Source organism: Rosa chinensis, chromosome 1, assembly GCF_002994745.2.
Source record: "Rosa chinensis cultivar Old Blush chromosome 1, RchiOBHm-V2, whole genome shotgun sequence".
In the NCBI taxonomy this organism is placed as follows: domain Eukaryota; kingdom Viridiplantae; phylum Streptophyta; class Magnoliopsida; order Rosales; family Rosaceae; genus Rosa; species Rosa chinensis.
The window spans coordinates 256,632-274,649 of NC_037088.1; the positions used below are offsets into that span (position 1 = coordinate 256,632).

General features: G+C 36.6%; 1 protein-coding gene across 1 annotated transcript; it reads right to left on the reverse strand.

The window, feature by feature from the left end:
• Nucleotides 1–1,605: 1,605 nt before the first annotated feature.
• LOC112182444 (major facilitator superfamily domain-containing protein 12) lies at nucleotides 1,606–13,845 on the reverse strand. Its single transcript, XM_024320937.2, has 13 exons — nucleotides 13,457–13,845; nucleotides 12,546–12,735; nucleotides 11,711–11,780; nucleotides 7,418–7,614; nucleotides 6,743–6,818; nucleotides 6,578–6,661; nucleotides 6,415–6,494; nucleotides 4,362–4,488; nucleotides 3,958–4,017; nucleotides 3,808–3,858; nucleotides 3,538–3,696; nucleotides 2,831–2,963; nucleotides 1,606–2,065 (listed from the first exon to the last, which is right to left on the reverse strand). Exons 2-13 carry the CDS (start codon nucleotides 12,707–12,709, stop codon nucleotides 1,896–1,898), a joined length of 1,371 nt encoding a protein of 456 aa, XP_024176705.1. The 5' UTR covers nucleotides 12,710–12,735; nucleotides 13,457–13,845; the 3' UTR covers nucleotides 1,606–1,895.
• Between the last annotated feature and the right edge of the window lie 4,173 nt (nucleotides 13,846–18,018).

Genomic DNA, 18,018 nt, shown 5'->3' on the forward strand with positions numbered 1-18,018 from the left:
GTCTAGGCATGTGTTGTGTTGGTACCACTATCTGATGTCGGGGTGTCGGTATGCTTCCGGTTCCCTTTTGCTGATCGGCGCTGAATGAATTATCGTATTGCGGCTATGAGTCCGCTACTTGCTCTTGTGCCAAATGTGGCGGTGGTGTCGATCCTAATCCTGCTAGTTCAACTGGGTTTAGGGCGACACCCATTGGAATTACTGGTATCGGTGTTGCTCTTGTCCCTATGCTCAGACTGAGCCTTGCGCTTTGGGAGTGTTCACTTTGAGTTGGTCGTGCATTTGTTCCTAGTGCTTTCTTCAGCTCGTCAAATTTTGACAATAGTGTCGGCACTTGATTTTGAGCTTCCGCCTTTTCCCTTCGTTCCTTTTCTCGCTCTCAGTTTGCGTTGTGCAAGTCTGCCAAGGCTAGTTCTAACATGGCAGCAAGATCCCGGCCTTGTGCTTGACAGCTCGTGCCGGTCTGGTTTTCCATGATAGATTGTGTTGGGAGCACCTCGAGGGTGTTGAGGTTTTGACCGTCAATGCTGATTGGTGTGGTGAATAATTCACGGTTGATGGCTGGAATGGTAGGGTTGGGCTGAGGGTTGGCGGGTCAACTTGCTTGATTTTCAACGCCATCGCCACTTCTGCTAGCCATGGTAGATTATAGGGAATGACTCTTAGTTCAAAAGCTTCCCACACACGACGCCAATGTTAATGTTCAGAATACCACCATATGATGTCGGCTTCCGATAACGTGGACGAGGGTCCAATCCTCCGATATGTAGAGAGTTTGTGAAATCCCGCTAATCTGTCAAGAGAAATACAACGGCATCAAGATGGGAGATCGTGGTTGGTGGTCTTCGTTCCTCCGATGCTAAGTTAGACAATGTAGCGGTATATAGCTATTAAATGCGTAATGAATGAAGAGAGAGAAGTGGACATTTTATAGGTAAAATAGTGAGTTACCTCAGTCTTGTTTTCGATGTGGGACTGATATGCTTCAGTTTGCTGAATTTTGGTCCTTTCTGCAGAGACGACTTTGGGTGGCGCGTGTCGGCGCGTCGAGGCATATTTCAGCCTGAAGTTGGCTTGCCGGTGAAGGTTGTCTTGCTGTGTTTCCAGGGGTCACACCGTTGAAGTCATTCCGACAAGGTGACATGGTTAAGTATGAGTGCTGATTATGGCCAACAGATGTCATGTATGTACATCTAGTTCAATACTTTAACAATTAGCAATTTGGAAGAAAATTTTCATAAGTGAACTACTCATGCATACATAAACATCTAATGGTTAATTTTCCGTAATGTAATCTAAAAGTGGGGTCTCCCAAACCGTTGATTAAAAAATTTTCAACCAGTCCTCATTTTAGTGATACTTATTATAAGAATTTCTCAATATTATATAGTAAGTTGTAGTAATTTTAAGTGAAATAATAAATATTGAATCACTGACAATTTCTTAAAATTTACTTTAAACATCTTTTTCATTAACCAATTTATACTTTCTTTGTGCATACCATACATTGCACATTGAATAACACGAATAACTAAGAAACACAGAGGACGTATGAGGTACAAAATTTTCACCATCTTCATCGTCTTTCTATGTAGAGCTCTTGAGTGTGTCATTAAGAATTCATTAAACCAACTTTGCTGATAGATGAATGAGGGTACACGGACAACGTCCCTACAGTTATGCGAACAATGCCTTTCACAAAATAATTAAAAAGGACAAATAAAAGGGGCGTAAAGAATTTCATGACTTTGGTGAAATGACCAATAGCTTAAAAAAAATCTTTGCCTAACAGTAGAATTAGATGCCTTCCAAGCTTTTTGTCAAGCATGTGCTTTCAACAACAATTGCCAATACGTATCAAGGAACTTTGCATAAAATTGGGTCACTAGCATGATCTATATCAATAGAGGCTCCATTAGAGGTTTGCAGCGAGCAGAGTGGAGGTTCATCGAGTATGTAACAGCCACTGATACAAGTGAACAAAATGCCGGAACAAGACCCAACCCGAATCTCGTAACTGATATGTAGACATGATTAGAATGGATATTCTGTATGACTGAATCACCTGCATTGTGGTTGGAACGACAGATGTCATGATTAACTCACACGGACTGGCGAGTGAGATATATGCAATTATGAGTTGTCCTTTTTTTTTTTTTTTTCTTCCCTGATCTGGCCGAAATTTCTCATAATGCCCATTTAACTTGGGTACTTATCAATAACTGAAGGGTAATATAGTAGATATCTATATAAAAAATATATATATATATATATTTATATATATATATATATAAATTATAAAAAAATAAAAATAAAAATAAAAACCTCCCACTTTTTTCTATGGAATACTTCCCATTTTTTCTGCAGATAACTTTCCCACTGCCTCTCAACTTACCACTATTTTTTGTTTTCAAGAAAAAAAATATTGATGAACTATTCCGTAGTTTGTCATTCAATATTAACAGTTTAATATTATCAAATTATCACCACACCCATGGGTCATATCTTTTCATTCAATATTATCAATTTATCACCACCTACTTCATGACATCAACTCATGTAATCCAATTACATTTCTCATGAACCCTTCCACAGTTTCAATACTCTTTGAGCACCCTACGTGAGGATTCAGAACCAGTAGTCCAAAAATCTAAAATCAGTTTTTAGTCGTGACAAATCTGACAAAGTAAATTTTCATAACCAATCATGAATTGGTCCAACTGGATTGTGACTGAAAACCCTAAACCAATACTGCCCTTGAGAGTTCTACAAAAATAGATGAGAACACTTGAATTTAATATAGGAAACGGTCCAGAAAATTGTAACTTACTTTGATACGACTGAAGAACAAATAAAGCAAGCCCACATGAGATTTTGTCCAAGAAGCTGAATGATCCACAAACAAATGCACAGCCATTGAGATCTGTATCAATTAAAACACTTTGCATGCTTACTCCGGTCACCTGTTGCATGGAAACATGATGTGACCTCAATTATCAGCAGTCATAAGCAAATATGGCTTAGCAATGAATATATCAAAACCATTAGAATGATCTCTATCAAAAATAAAAATCCTTAATTTTGATGATAGTATTGAGCTTCAGGCTCAGGTTGTAGATAAAAGTAGAGTGAACTTTTATTCCTGAAAGTTCACTTCAGTATAAATACATTGTTCCTATAGGTTTTGAGTCTAAACAAAACCGACACATCTATCATATTTTACATTTGAATATAATATGACAATCAGCTGGCAGAGATATATGATATGATTTAACCTTAACATGGGCAGTGTGTGCCTGTGTTTTTATAGTTGTTCCAAGTATTAAAAGCTGAACAGAGAATAAAATGACTTAACTGATTATATTTCAGAATTTAGAGCATTAGAGAGAGAGAGATGGTTTTAAAACTCGGTATTATTGCAAGTCATTATTTTCTTATCTAATGTACTTTTTTAATTATTTATTTCCAAGTAAAAAAGGTATTATTCGAAATTTTGGTAGATGATGGGAAGATCATAGCACCAAATTCATATCATACCATCATTAAAGCATTTGCTATGCCAATAAATATAGATATAATGTACATGAAAGCACTCAAGCTTCTAGGTAAAAGCAGGATCCCTGCACCACAAAATATCCAAATAATAGCTCCAGCTGAGTAGTAGGTCTTCAAGAATCGGCCAGTCCATTGTATCTCCTAGAATATGAATACTTATCTGTTAAATTTAGACCAATAGACTAAAATGCAAACGAATCGCATATAAAACAAAATAAATAAAAAGGACACTGATCGAGTTTTCTTAAGGACCTGCAATATCACAGATACGAGGAAGCTACTTATGTAGATGATCGCAGGAACCTACTCCCATCATTTAGACAAGTAGATAATCAGACTTCCATCTTTTGGAACATAAATAATTTCTACGATCAGAAGAAAGATGTTGAACTTTGCATGTACCAGAGCTTTAGCCGATTGTGCCATCTGCAGATCATCTATAACATAGAATGCAAGATATGCCTGAGAAAAACAAAACCATGTAGATGTAAGAACTGAAAAACAAAACCAACTTATATTTTACTGGGATAATATTCCTACCAACGAGGGGTAAGTAGGAATCTATGGTTTGCTCCTATATGGTCTAAAGTTTGAATCCCCTCACAGCACCTACCTAGCTCTTTGCTAAAATTTCTCGTCTCCTAAAGATTGTAGGGCTCAGCACAAGAGGTCCCAATTTCGAGCCCCAGTCCACAAAGCAGGTTTGGAAAATTTCTGGGTATAAAAAGAGAAAAAAAAATGTTCTCGTCCGAAATTAAAAAGAAACACCACAAAGTGGTAGCGACTACGGAAAAGAGTCTGCTGACCTGTGAAACATTAACCACTAGTCTGGTCAGCACATAAACAAGAGCAACCTGATAATATAGCACTCTCTTGAACCAGTACGTCCATGGAATCCTTGAAGAATTACTTCCTTGTACACCTACCTTTAATCTGCATATGTAATAAAACTGATTGCTGAGATTTACTAACTGCCTATTTTGCAAATGGGGAAATGATAAATAAGATCATTTGTGTGCATAAACTTTTCCCATCTAACCAGGGGACCAAGCAATTTTTTTACCAATCAGACTTGACTGCAATGCAGTATAGCTGCAAGTGTAATTATTGATGCATTGTGGCATTGCAGTATATCATAATATTGACTTGCTTGTACTATTTTTTTTTTTTTTTTTTGGCTCGTGTTACAAGCAAAAAGCTGTATGACATACATTTAGAAAGAAATTGAAAATCTGAATTTTTTTTCAATACAGTAAATTACTGCACTGCAATACATTTTTGAGTAAATTACATATAAGGCCGTATTCCTTATAAAGCCCACCATACTTTTTTTCTATCAATAAGGCCACCAAAATATTATAACTTCTATACTTACAAAAATACCGCCACATTTTTAATTGACAAAAATGCCACTATACCTGAAAAACAACTGCTAACTAACCAAAAAGCTACTGTAACTCTTCAGAAAAGCTACTGTAATTCTCAAAAAGAATTTTTTTAAAAAAAATAAAAAGTTAAGCGTCACTCTTCAGAAAAACTGCTCTCATTCATCCAAAAAGCTACTACCACTCTCCGGAAAAACTAGTACAATCTTTTGAAAAGTATAGCCTAAAAACCAAATGCTATAGCTAACTAACCAAAAGGCTACTACCGTTCTCCTGAAAAGCTAGTCATTCACAAAGAAAAAAAAAAATTACTTCCACCTTTCGCAAAAGCTACTGGCATTTTCCAACAAGGTACTGCCCCAAACCGAAAAGTCACTACCAACAAACCGAAAAGCTTCTACCTACTAACCAAAACACTACTGCCACCAACCAAAAGGCAACTCCCATAAACCAAAAGTCACTTTCGGGCCAAACTCAATCCAGCCAGATATCTACTGTCCGATCACCTTCCAACAGCAGACCGGTACAACTCATCAGTGAGTCTACCCATGCCCACTGATTGTTAATCCAACAAGATGACCTTAAGCGTAAAAGACCCTTAAAATAATTATAAAAGAATTTTTTTTTTTTTTTCAGGTTATTAAAGATGTAATACAGGAATATATATACCCAAGATAAAAAAAAGATATGCTGACATGAATAACACCATATAGAAATTTCTGAGTTCTGGTACCAATCAATGTAAATATGGAAAGAACCGAAAGCAATACTAGAAAAGAGGGGTAAATTAGACAAACTGAAACAATTATTCTTAATTAAAATTATCGATTAAATTCTGCTTACTGCCTTGTACTTTCAAGGGTTCATCAGTTTATTCCCTACACTTCTAATTTAATCAGAAAACTCCTTGCACTATCCAATTTCATCAAATCGATCCAATTCGTCACTATTCTGTCAATTTTCGGTGTTAAAATACTGATGTGGGACCTTCTCACAGGGAAAATTCCTAAACTACACATCGTTAGGCAGCTCGCCGACGTGTTAGTGTTGTGAATGCAAATGGGTAGTTTGGAAATTTTTCCCAAAAATTGACAGAGTGGTGACGGATTGGATCGATTTGATGAAATTAGAGTGCAAGGACTTTTCTGATTAAATTAGAAGTGCAGGGACTGAACTGATAAACCCTTGAAAGTACAGGGTAGTAAGCAGAATTTAGTCCTAAAATTATTTATACGTTCAAAGTCTGAAACTATCTCTCTATGCCAAAGAACTAACCCTCTACATTCTAATTCGAGTCAATGTAAATTAAATTAAATCAACAAATCCCTCATAACAAATCCTTCTGAAATTATATCAATGGTATATAAAATCAACATTTTGAAGAATATCATGAATGCCAAATATAAAATTAAAAATTAAAATTAAAATTAAAATTAAAAAAATAAATAAATAAATAAATTTAAAAATAGCAAACCTTGGCTCTTTGGTGCCGAGTTGAAAGATACCAACAAAGCAGCATCCTATGAAGATTGACAAATATGCAATCCAGCGGTACTGCTCATTTGTTAAAGTGAAGTGACCAACATGCTTGAAGAGAGACTCTTAATGGGTAGATCAATGCTTAGAAGTTAGAATACCTGATTTTCAATATCGGCATGTGTTCTTGCTATCGTGACAGCAAAGATTATAAAAGCAACCGCATACAAGCTCAGGTTGGCAACCTTAAGTAGGTTTCAAAAAATTTGATTAATGCATGCAAACTAGAGAAACTGGCGAAGAAGTCACTTAAAAAGGAAGCTAACCATAGTAAAAGCATTCCGACAGCTAGCGAGCACCACTCTGCTTGTTGAATTCAGCGTAATGCAATTCAGCATAGACCTTCAATAGGACAATTAATTTTCTAAGTGATTAGATTTTACAAAAGGTCTATAGAACATGGCAAATCATTTTTAATTCATCTTACAGAATCCTTCCGTCCAATTAATGTAATCAACTCTTAAATATAAAGCCTCTTAAGTAAAAACTATTATAAAAGATGTAAATATGAACTGGAATTATCTATTGGAGGCAAGTGTTCGTGCCTATCAGCTGAAACAGAAAAAAAATAAAAAAATACAGTGGGCAGGTTTCCTGTCAATGACTACTGTTCTTGCCATAACAACTAGTTGAGTACTAGAGAATGAAGGGGGTGTTGAAAAATCCTGTGAAAATAATAGAGTAGATGGTAGGCAATTTTCTCTGACTCATCGGATCTAGTTTCATACCTGTAGTCAATATATTGTATTTCCATGTAATCTCTAATAGAAAGAATAAATCAGACAATTGATATGCTTCCTCTCATATTTTAGCACTTATCACCCCAACAATTTCGAAGTTTTAATGAGAAGTTGCGAAGAGATTCTGTTTTTCAGCAACATTCTCTTATCAATGGCGATACATTTTGCAGACATTTACTGTAACTTCAAGAAAGTACTTACATGTGTGAGACCTGGGTAGCTGCCCAACCCACATTAAAGATAGCAGCAAAAATGCTGTAACCAACAGTTCGCAATGCGGGTGAAGAGGTACCAAAAATTTTACACGGTACACAACCACCAAAAACAGAAGAAAATGAAACGGCAACCAAAATAGAGCCTGCACCATGCCACAATTTGAAATGTCCAAATCTGTCTATCTATCAAGTAAAGAAACAATCAGAATACTACTCCCAAAAAAGCTGGGTTGCAATTTTCAAAACTGAAAAGAAAACAGGACCCAACAATCTATAGGTAGTGGTATTTCTCATCTACAATGTTTGATGAAGACCCAACTTCTGACGCCCCTCTACAAGAATTAGAGGGAAAAGAAAAGGGAAGAAAAAAAAGAAAAAGAGCAATAGACAACAGGCATTTAAAAATGTTCATTAAATTGAAAAAGAGTAATAGACAACAGGCATTTAAAAATGTTCATTAAATTAGATAGTTTCAATCATCTCCAAGATAAATAAGTTGGATCTTAAAAGCCTAGAAACTTGAATCTTGGATACCCTTACCATAAAGCAAAGCAAACTAGGAACTGAACCCTTCCATCACTTCTTATCCCAGCAGGAAATGAACCTTTTTTTTTTTTTTTTTCCAGCTTGGAATGAATTGTTCAACCACCCCATCAATCAATCTCCTTTAATTTGCACTGTATTTGGCTTTCCTACGTTAACTGTGGTTTTATATCCCTCGTAGTCTAGGAACTAGCCCCATACTTGTATTATATAAGTTGCCTCATAGAGAAAAGAATACAGTTAGACACTGCAGCCAAAAGCCAAAAGTTTATAGGCTTTTGGAAGAGAATACTTGTATTATACATATTGCCTCATAGAGAAACTGACAATCTTAATGATATTAGGAGAGATCCTCCAGAGTTTCTGCATCATCCTTTCTTTTTTTCCTAGACACTGCAGCCAAAAGCCTCTTCTTGTCTTGGGATTAAAAAATCTTATAATTTTTAAGTACAGTTGCCAATAGAACTTCCTTCTAAGATTTTCATTATGCCGTCACACCAAAACAGCACCCCCACCACCAAGATCTCTCATCCCAGAACATTCCGCTTTCATTAACCCAGATTGGGCCGCCTCTCAGATTTAGCAGCCATTGATAGGGTCCATATTTGATAAATTATCTTCTTCTCTGGCAGCTGATGTCTTTTGTGTGCCTCACATCATTTATCTTGTCTCAGTGATGCGGAATTGTGATAACTTCCACTACTGATCTCACATCAAGTCAAGGTGTCTCTTATTAGCCAAAAGCTGTATCAGTTTGTGGATGCTGTATCCATTAGGCCTATCTTCTCCCAATTATGAGATTTTTCTTTGCACTGACAAGAATCTGGTCAGCATTCTCTCAGCACTTGAACAGAAGCTACACTAGCTTCCGTGGTTTGGTGCCAAACTTCAGCAGCTATCTGGTCAGTCATCCAACAGTTACTTCAAAAACTGCCAATTCATCCCATCTTCATTGTCAAATGAAAGAGCTCTATTGTGGGACCTGCACTTTTTTTGAGTACCTTTAAGAGGCCAAGGCACTGTCTGGCCAAATACTACAATTGGTGGACCAGTCTATAACACTGATGTTGTTAACTGTTAAAAGATACTCAATCTTCCTCAATCAATAGCCATTGATATGGCTATAATGCTGTGCATTAATCTAGGATTAGTTTTGATCTTGTTATAAATATAGATAGCTGTAGCTGTGCATCAATCTAGGATCAGTTTTGATATTGTTATAAATTTAGTTATTACAGCATTGCAAAACTAATGCTGCTTCTCCTATATATTGTAAACGTTGTAAATATACAAATCAAGGAAATACAATTTCAACATTAACGTTATCTTAAGGAGACCTAAAGAAGATGCAATGCTAATCACAGCCCTTGAGACCATAACACAGTGCCCAGTTTTTCTAATTCTAAACCGAGAGTCTCACCGTTGCTTATCTTCTACTTCGACACAGCGACCCATTCCTGTGCTGCCTTCTCAAAATTCTTCAACTAATAACAGCTGGCATCCTCAAAATTTGTTGACTTCTACTTCAACACCACAAACTATTGCTATGCTGCGTTCTCATACTCCTCCTATAAAAACTGGTAGCCTCAAAATTTTGGAACTCATCAGAACAACCAGAATGACAATCTAATATCTCATAATCACCATGAAAATGGTTCCAACAATGTTCCAAGGTGGCTAATCCAACCACTGTTGTAATTGCCAAAACTTAGATCACCAATTGGGAATTAAGTATTGTACTGAACATTCACCATTGACTCCTTTTACTTCACTACCCACATGAACCAACAAGGTATGACTTTTTGCACGCACTTGATTTGTGGGTAAAATATTTCACTTTGAAAACATTAATCAAAGTAAAAGAACGAATTATAGGACCACTCCATTGGTCCTTTTGGAAGAACAACTCTTTTTATTGGTCTAATGGTTGTTCTTATTTTCCAAGGCCTATGTGAGAATGGTCTCTATAAGTTGCTTGTGTTTCAATCTGCTGTCTTCAAGCTATATCTGCTTCTCTTAAGTCGTTGTCCTTACGGTATATCAAGTTAGGTCATCCATCTAATAAGATTGTGTCAATTAGAAAGTAAATTATAAGACCAGAATTCATACTGTCTTTCTTAAATTTTTATGAAATAAATGACACATTATGACTGACTTCAAGCCTTGAAACATAGCACACACCAGCTTGTGGCACCAATCAACTCTCCTCATTGAGTGGTGGTGATCTATTACCTGATCAATTGAGTATCAATAACTTGTGGCTTCTCTTCATATCACTTTCACTTGGCTGCAAATGTTGTTTTCACCATGTTAATCAATTTATGAGTGCCTCCCTTGTCCCTCACATAATTGCTGCTAAACACTTTCTTCACTGCATCAAACCTGAATGATGCAGGACCAATAAAGCAAAACTCTAGAACTAGGGCTTATTTGCAACAGTCTCGATTGTTAGAAAAAAAAAAAAAAAAAAAAAAAAAAGGGATTTAGAGTCAAGAAATTAAGAAAGAGATAGGGCTACTAGCATCACACCAGTAGGGTTTTTTTTTTTTTTTTGGTCAAAACACCAGTAGGGTTTCTAGGCATCACACCTAAGGTTAGGTTGCATCACGACCACACAGACTGGAGAGAAGCAAAAGCTTTCAATTTTTATTAACTCAAATCCGAAAATAAAAGACTACAAAGGCCTCTATATATAAGGAGGCTAAGATTATTCTAGAATAACTAGGAATATCCCTATGCTTAAAAGAATCCTAAAGAAATAATCCTAATAATAAAAGCCTAGATTTATTTGAACTACTTTCCAAATCCCGACTTAAAATGTTCTGCTCTGAAGTTGGCTTGTCCTTTCATCCCATTTCAAGTTCACTCACTCTTGGTGGCTTGGTGCCTATTCTGATGATGATGGACTAGCTGCCCAGACAAATGTGTTCTAGGCTCCTATTTCATCTCCTAGAGCAAAAAGAAACAATCCTCAGAGTCTTGTTCTTCTAATAAAACTGAGTAGCAATTTTGTGCTCATGTATATGCTGCTGATACTATCTGAGTTTCTTATCTTCTTCTCACAATCTACAGTTTTCTCCATTTCAACCAATTAGCAAGTCTTGTGATAATCACAATATCACTTATATGGTGAATAATCTGGTCTTTCATTCTTGTAGCAAACAAATTGAACTTCACTACAAATATATATTGTATCCTTTCTAGTTCTCTTCAAGTCCAGTTCGTTCCATACTTCCATCTAAGGATAAGCTAGGTCGCTAATGACTTCACCAAGGGTCTCTCTAGACAGAGTATCCAACTTCTTTGGTCAAATATTGTCTTTCCTAGATCATTGGACAAGGGAGTGTGTAAAACCACCTAATTAAGCTCATTTTACTCTTACAGTATTACTTGTTGTATATCATAAACCAAACAACTAATAAAAGAAGCAAAAACATAGAATCAAAGCCACATAAATGACTGCAAATCTGCAAGAAAAAATCCGTGTGAAGCATACGTGTATGGGGTGCTATTTCGTATTTTCCAGACTTTTCAGAATTCAAGCAACAATGACACTAATTTCATATTTTTGAATCATAACCAACACTCTTTCAACAATACTAAATTTTGAAGAATACTAAAATTGGAGCAAGTGTCAGTATGTATTTTGAAGAAGCAAAGGACCATATAAGAGACATTAGATTTTTATGGTGAACCAAAATTCATCATCACATGATATATTTAAGTGTGAAAATACCAGCTCGCCAGCAAATATGGTTGCAAATCCATCAGCTATTTGACCAGATAGCATTACAGTGGCAGCATCCCTGAATAAACAATACAAATTAGTTTCAAAAGACAAATAAATAAAAAATATGGAATACTCCACTAGAAAGCAGTTATGTGAAGCTCAACCGTTGAACACAGAAACTATCCCATCATTGTACCATAACAATTTGGTAACATAAATCAATCATTTTCAAACACCTAATTTTTCAATGTATTTTGTTATTGTACTGCCTCAGACTAGAAAACAACAGCTAGCAAAGTTTTGCATTTGATTGACATGGTTTTTGTGTATAATCCCTGGAAAATGATTCAGATATTCTAAATCATACTGACAAGGTTCCTCTGTCTACTATTCATCTGACAATTGCAGACAACCCCAAACCATCATTGGCATTTCTCTTAATCAACTTCCTTACTGAAACTTGATTTAAAATCAGCTTTTAATCGCCAATCTTGTTCCATAATGCTTCCCTACCCAACATACACTAATACATCAAACTCTGTATTAAGATGGACATTTTCTAGTACAAATTTTTAGTTATTGAAAGCTTCAGAGACATCGAAGCTCATTTACAATGATCTGAACGTATGCATGTTTGCATATATGTAAGCCCTCCTCATCTTTTTCTTTTCTTTTATTCTTCTTCTTCTTTTTTATATTGAAAAGGATGCTTTGTGTAACCTTTGTTCTTGCAATTCAACATAAACAAGAGTGCACATGCCAATGTATGTGCACAATCATAGGCATAGTGGATCAACTCAAGGTAGATTGAAGAAGGAACATGCAAGTACGTAATATGTACCTGGGGGATAGTCCAATATCTGTCAAGAATAACAAGAGATATGTAAACCAACAGGAAGCAGTGATATCATTGAGCATATGGCCCACGCCATAATACATGACAGAACACCTTCCAAGGGGCTTTGTGACTGAATCATCATCATCATCTTCAGTAACATTATGCATTATGGGAGTTTAAAAGTAAAGACAACCTGAAAAATATGCATTAAACAGCTGAGAGTTATGTACCTACAACTGTAAAACTTGTTAATATGGAAATTGGAAAGGTTAACAGAGCAAACAATTCTTTCTTTATTTCTATTTATTTCCTTTATTTTTGGCAGATCATGGTTGTGATATTTCTCAACTAAGTCACTGAATTGTCCTTGGTTTAGCAGAGAAATTAGCAGTTAATCTATAAAAAACAGAGAATCAGATCTTCACAATAATAGGATTATACAAATATTTGAAACAAACACAGAACAATGTGGACAACAAGATCTTGACAGAAAGCAAATAGTTGTCGTTTCCATACTATCTGGAAAGCAATGTGCAGAATAACATCCAGTGAAATATGTGCAGAGCAATCTTTGTCAGAGGTGTAATCTGAGGTACAGTCCTTTGTGTATCTGTAATCCTCAAGAGGCATAGCTAAGACAGGAAAGCAAAGAATCCAAGAGTTTGTGATGAAAATTGAAAAATGATCTTCACCAGTTTTGACAGGCAATGAATGATATGAACATTCCTTGCTTGCTAATTGTTACGACTTATGATACCACTCCAATAAGTTGAAAATCATAACTGACGGAATTTTACTGACCCTAAAGTGAAACAAACTATCAAGTTTAGCTAGAAGAAACTGAGTGTCCTGCTTGGTATTCAACATGGGGAATAAGAGAAAAACGGAGCAAATAGGTAGAAAGAATGAAGAACCTGAAACCACCGTTGTTGATTCGCCGAAGAAGAGAGGAGGAAGAGGGAACATATAGGGTCGTTGTCCTGATAGATATTCTAGTCTGTAGATAATATGTCTAGAGTACTTTATGGTAATATTCTGAAGCAAAGGAAGGAAGAGAGGAAGAGATTGAACCGGCCAACCAACCAACCAAGTCCCTGCTTCGCCACTCTCTGCCCATAACTCATTTCATCTTGGAATTTCAACTTTCAAGCGGTAGAATCGAAAATTAATATTGTAATAGACAGGCTCCGGCTCAGCCCCAGGGATAGCCTTGTCTTTTCGCCATGCTCTTGCTCTTGCTTGCTGAATGCTCCCGCTACCCTGTACTGTTTGTCTTCACATATATTATCAACGCTCACAATTTCACAATTAGCAAGTCAAGTCGGCGGGGGTTGGGGACCTAACAGTCTATCCTTTCCCGGATTTGAAGGGCGGATATGCAAGTTGCAAATTGCAACAGCCACGCAATGACGTCTACAGTTAATTAATGAAAACTACCCAGTCTCGTTTTTATTTTTTAGACAACTACAAATGACTTCCTGACAACATCTCCTTTAACACAAAAATCCACAACCTTTCCCCTTATACAATTAAGGACACATCCTATTCATTTTTACCTTTTCACAATTTTTTCACAGTATCAGCCAATTTTTTCTGCTAAAAAGGCTTCACATAGTATCAGCTTAAGGACTAGCCTTCAACATGCCACAATTTCACCTAACGACTTCCTGTCTAAGCGGCTACTAATAGGGCGGAATCACTGCTGCTTTAATATGATAAAGGGTTCAGCTTTTAAACCAAAAACATAACAACTGCTACTGCTATAAATTGTTACTGCTACTTTCAAATGCTGAAATAACAAAATATTTTTGTGACAGAGTAATGGGCACAAACTGAATTTATTTATTCAAACATAAATACAGATACAGAACCCATAGCCTCACTCTTGGGCAAACAGCTACTCATAACTAATCATAAATACTTACTTTGAATAAGATGCACACTGCATCAAAAGACTTATAGAAAAACCTGCTACTGTTGCTACTATGGCTTTCTTATTGAGAGAATATGATTCTGCTATCTTTTTCTTTTCTAGAATTGATCTAGAAGTTTTCGAATGCCTTCCTAATGAATCTAAAGCTCCTTATATATGGAGCGGAACTCAAATTAGAATTTAAAACAACAAAATGTACAGAATGACTCCGTGAGTTCCAGCTTTCCTGAGTGCTCATGTTGGTGGAGGTCGGACGGGGAAAAACATATTCATTTAGGTGAAATGTTTTTCACCTGTCTTTTGAAAAGCAAAAGCAACTTTTGGGAAAAGTCCAAAAGTACTTTCGGTGCTTTCTGCACCTGTTGCTTCACATGTTCTCGTCTGTTTCTGAATTGTGACCAAAGACAAACGAGTTGTTATCTGCCTGGGCCATACGAGCAGTTGTTGTATTGTCTTCGACATCTGTATCAACATACATCTTGCAGTGGTTGTCTGTTTGGGACCTAACAGTCTATCCTTCCCCGGATTTGAAGGGCGGATATGCTAGTTGCAAATTGCAACTGCCCTGCAATGACATCTACAGTTAATTAATGAAAACTACCAAGTCTCGTTTTTTTTTTAAGACAACTACAAATGACTTCCAGACAATATTTCCTTTAACGCAAAAGTCCACAACCTTTTCCCTTATACAATTAAGGACACACTCTATTCATTTTTACCTTTTCACAATTTTTTCACAGTATCAGCCAATTTTTTCTGCTAAAAGGCTTCACACAGTATCAGCTTAAGGACTAGCCTTCAACATGCCACAATTTCACCTAATGACTTCCTGTCTAAACGGCTACTAACAGGGCGGAATCACTGCTGCCTTAATATGATAAAGGGTTCAGCTTTTAAACCAAAAACATAACAACTGCTACTGCTATAAACTGCTACTGCTACTTTCAAATGCTGAAATAACAAAATATTTTTGTGACAGAGTAATGGGCACAAACTGAATTTATTTATTCAAACATAAATACAGATACAGAACTCATAGCCTCACTCTTGGGCAAACAGCTACTCATAACTAATCATAAATACTTACTTGGAATAAGATGCACATTGCATCAAAAGACTTATAGAAAAACCTGCTACTACTGCTACTATGGCTTTCTTATTGAGAGAATATGATTCTGCTATCTTTTTCTTTTCTAGAATTGATCTAGAAGTTTTCGAATGTCTTCCTAATGAAGCTAAAGCTCCTTATATAGGGAGGGGAACTCAAATTAGAATTTAAAACAACAAAATGTACAGAATGACTCCGTGAGTTCCTGCTTTCCTGAGTGCTCATGTTGGTGGAGGTCGGATGGGGAAAAGCAGATTCCTTAAGGTGAAATGTTTTTCACCTATCTTTTGAAAAGCAAAAGCAACTTTTGGAAAAAGTCCAAAAGTACTTTCGGTGCTTTCTGCACCTGTTGCTTCACATGTTCTCGTCTGTTTCTGAATTGTGACCAAGGACAAACGAGTCGTTATCTGCCTGGGCCATACGAGCAGTTGTTGTATTGTCTTCGACATCTATATCAACATACATCTTGTAGTGGTTGTCTGTTTGGGACCTAACAGTCTATCCTTCCCTGGATTTGAAGGGCGGATATGCAAGTTGCAAATTGCAACTGCCCCGCAATGACATCTACAGTTAATTAATGAAAACTACCCAGTCTCGTTTTTTTTTTAGACAACTACAAATGACTTCCAGACAATATTTCCTTTAACACAAAAGTCCACAACCTTTCCCCTTATACAATTAAGGACACACCCTATTCATTTTTACCTTTTCACAGTATCAGCTAATTTTTTCTGCTAAAAAGGCTTCACACAGTATCAGTTTAAGGACTAGCCTTCAACATGCCACAATTTCACCTAACGACTTCTTGTCTAAGCAGCTACTAACAGGGCGGAATCACTGCTGCCTTAATATGATTAAGGGTTCAGCTTTTAAACCAAAAACATAACAACTGCTACTGCTACTTTCAAATGCTGAAATAACAAAATATTTTTGTGACAGAGTAATGGGCACAAACTGAATTTATTTATTCAAACATAAATATAGATACATAACTCAGAGCCTCATTCTTGGGCAAACACCTACTCATAAGTAATCATAAATACTTACTTGGAATAAGATGCACACTGCATCAAAAGACTTATAGAAAACCTGCTACTGCTGCTACTATGGCTTTCTTATTGAGAGAATATGATTCTGCTCTCTTTTTCTTTTCTAGAACTGATCTCGAAGTTTTCGAATGCCTTCCTAATGAAGCTAACGCTCCTTATATAGGGAGCGGAACTCAAATTAGAATTTAAAACAACAAAATGTACAGAACGACTCAGTGAGTTCCTGCTTTCTTGAGTGCTCATGTTGGTGGAGGTCGGACGGGGAAAAGCAGATTCCTTTAGGTGAAATGTTTTTCACCTGTCTTTTGAAAAGCAAAAGCAACTTTTGGGAAAAGTCCAAAAGTATTTTCGGTGTTTTCTACACCTGTTGCTTCACATGTTCTCGTCTGTTTCTGAATTGTGACCAAGAACAAACGAGTCGTTATCTGCTTGGGCCATACGAGCAGTTGTTGTATTGTCTTCGACATCTGTATCAACATACATCTTGTAGTGGTTGTCTGTTTCTAGCTTTTCAACCCACTGTAAGCATGCCAGTGTCGAGTCTATCTCCTTTCTTGTGAGATATAGGAAGAGGTCACTGCTGACTACGTCAGGATGATCGTACGCAGTGATAATTGTCTTTTCTCCTGTTGCTAGGAAAGTATTCTTGGTATCTTCAGAGATGATCTTCTTGATATATTCCAGTGACATGGCCTTCATCCATGGAATACTTGAGTTTGGCTGGTGATTGTAAGCAACACAGGCGGGCTGAAGATATCTTCTTTGAATGATCCTCACATAATGATACAGAGAAATGTATTCAACTTCACCGTTTGTTTTCTGAATCCATTCTGGTGGGGTGGATCTGAACTTCAGTCTCAGCATACAGTCATTTTTTTCTGACATTCTTGACTGTGTTGACAATTATAGGGGGCAGTCCCTTGAGATCATCATTTGTTTTAGTCCATAGATTATGGACAAAACCATTTTTAACAAGCCAAACCTTGTGTTCTTAAGGATGTTCACTCTGAACAGTAACTAAGTATCTTCCAACATATGATCCAGCAATAATGAAGAGAGTTGGAGGAATGCAAGCTTTAGAATTGTGTCTTCCTATCAAATTATGGAATTTGTGCCAATCTGATTCTTTTAGTGCTATGATAGGAACTCTAGCACTTTCTGGATCTTCAAGGAAGTGAATTTTTTCATTTCGAACAGCACTCTGCTGTATACGAACTTCTTCAAACTGTGGTCTACCATTTTCATGGAGCTCTTCTGCTAATGCAAACAGAGCTGGAAACATGATGCCACTGTTTCTTTCTTGAAAGGCAAATAAGGTTATCTAAGATTGCCTTCTGGTGGTAAGCAAGTCTCCTGCCAATTCTGAACACAGGAGTATCAAACACT

Excerpts from the sequence above, each read along its gene's own strand:
- LOC112182444 (XM_024320937.2), bottom strand. The coding sequence starts at position 12,709 with ATGCATAATGTTACTGAAGATGATGATGATGATTCAGTCACAAAGCCC. Across the intron at positions 6,662-6,742 it reads GTCGGAATGCTTTTACTATG|GTTGCCAACCTGAGCTTGTA; the intron begins GTTAGCTTCCTT and ends AACCTACTTAAG. Across the intron at positions 2,964-3,537 it reads TAGCAAATGCTTTAATGATG|GTGACCGGAGTAAGCATGCA; the intron begins GTATGATATGAA and ends TCCATGCAACAG.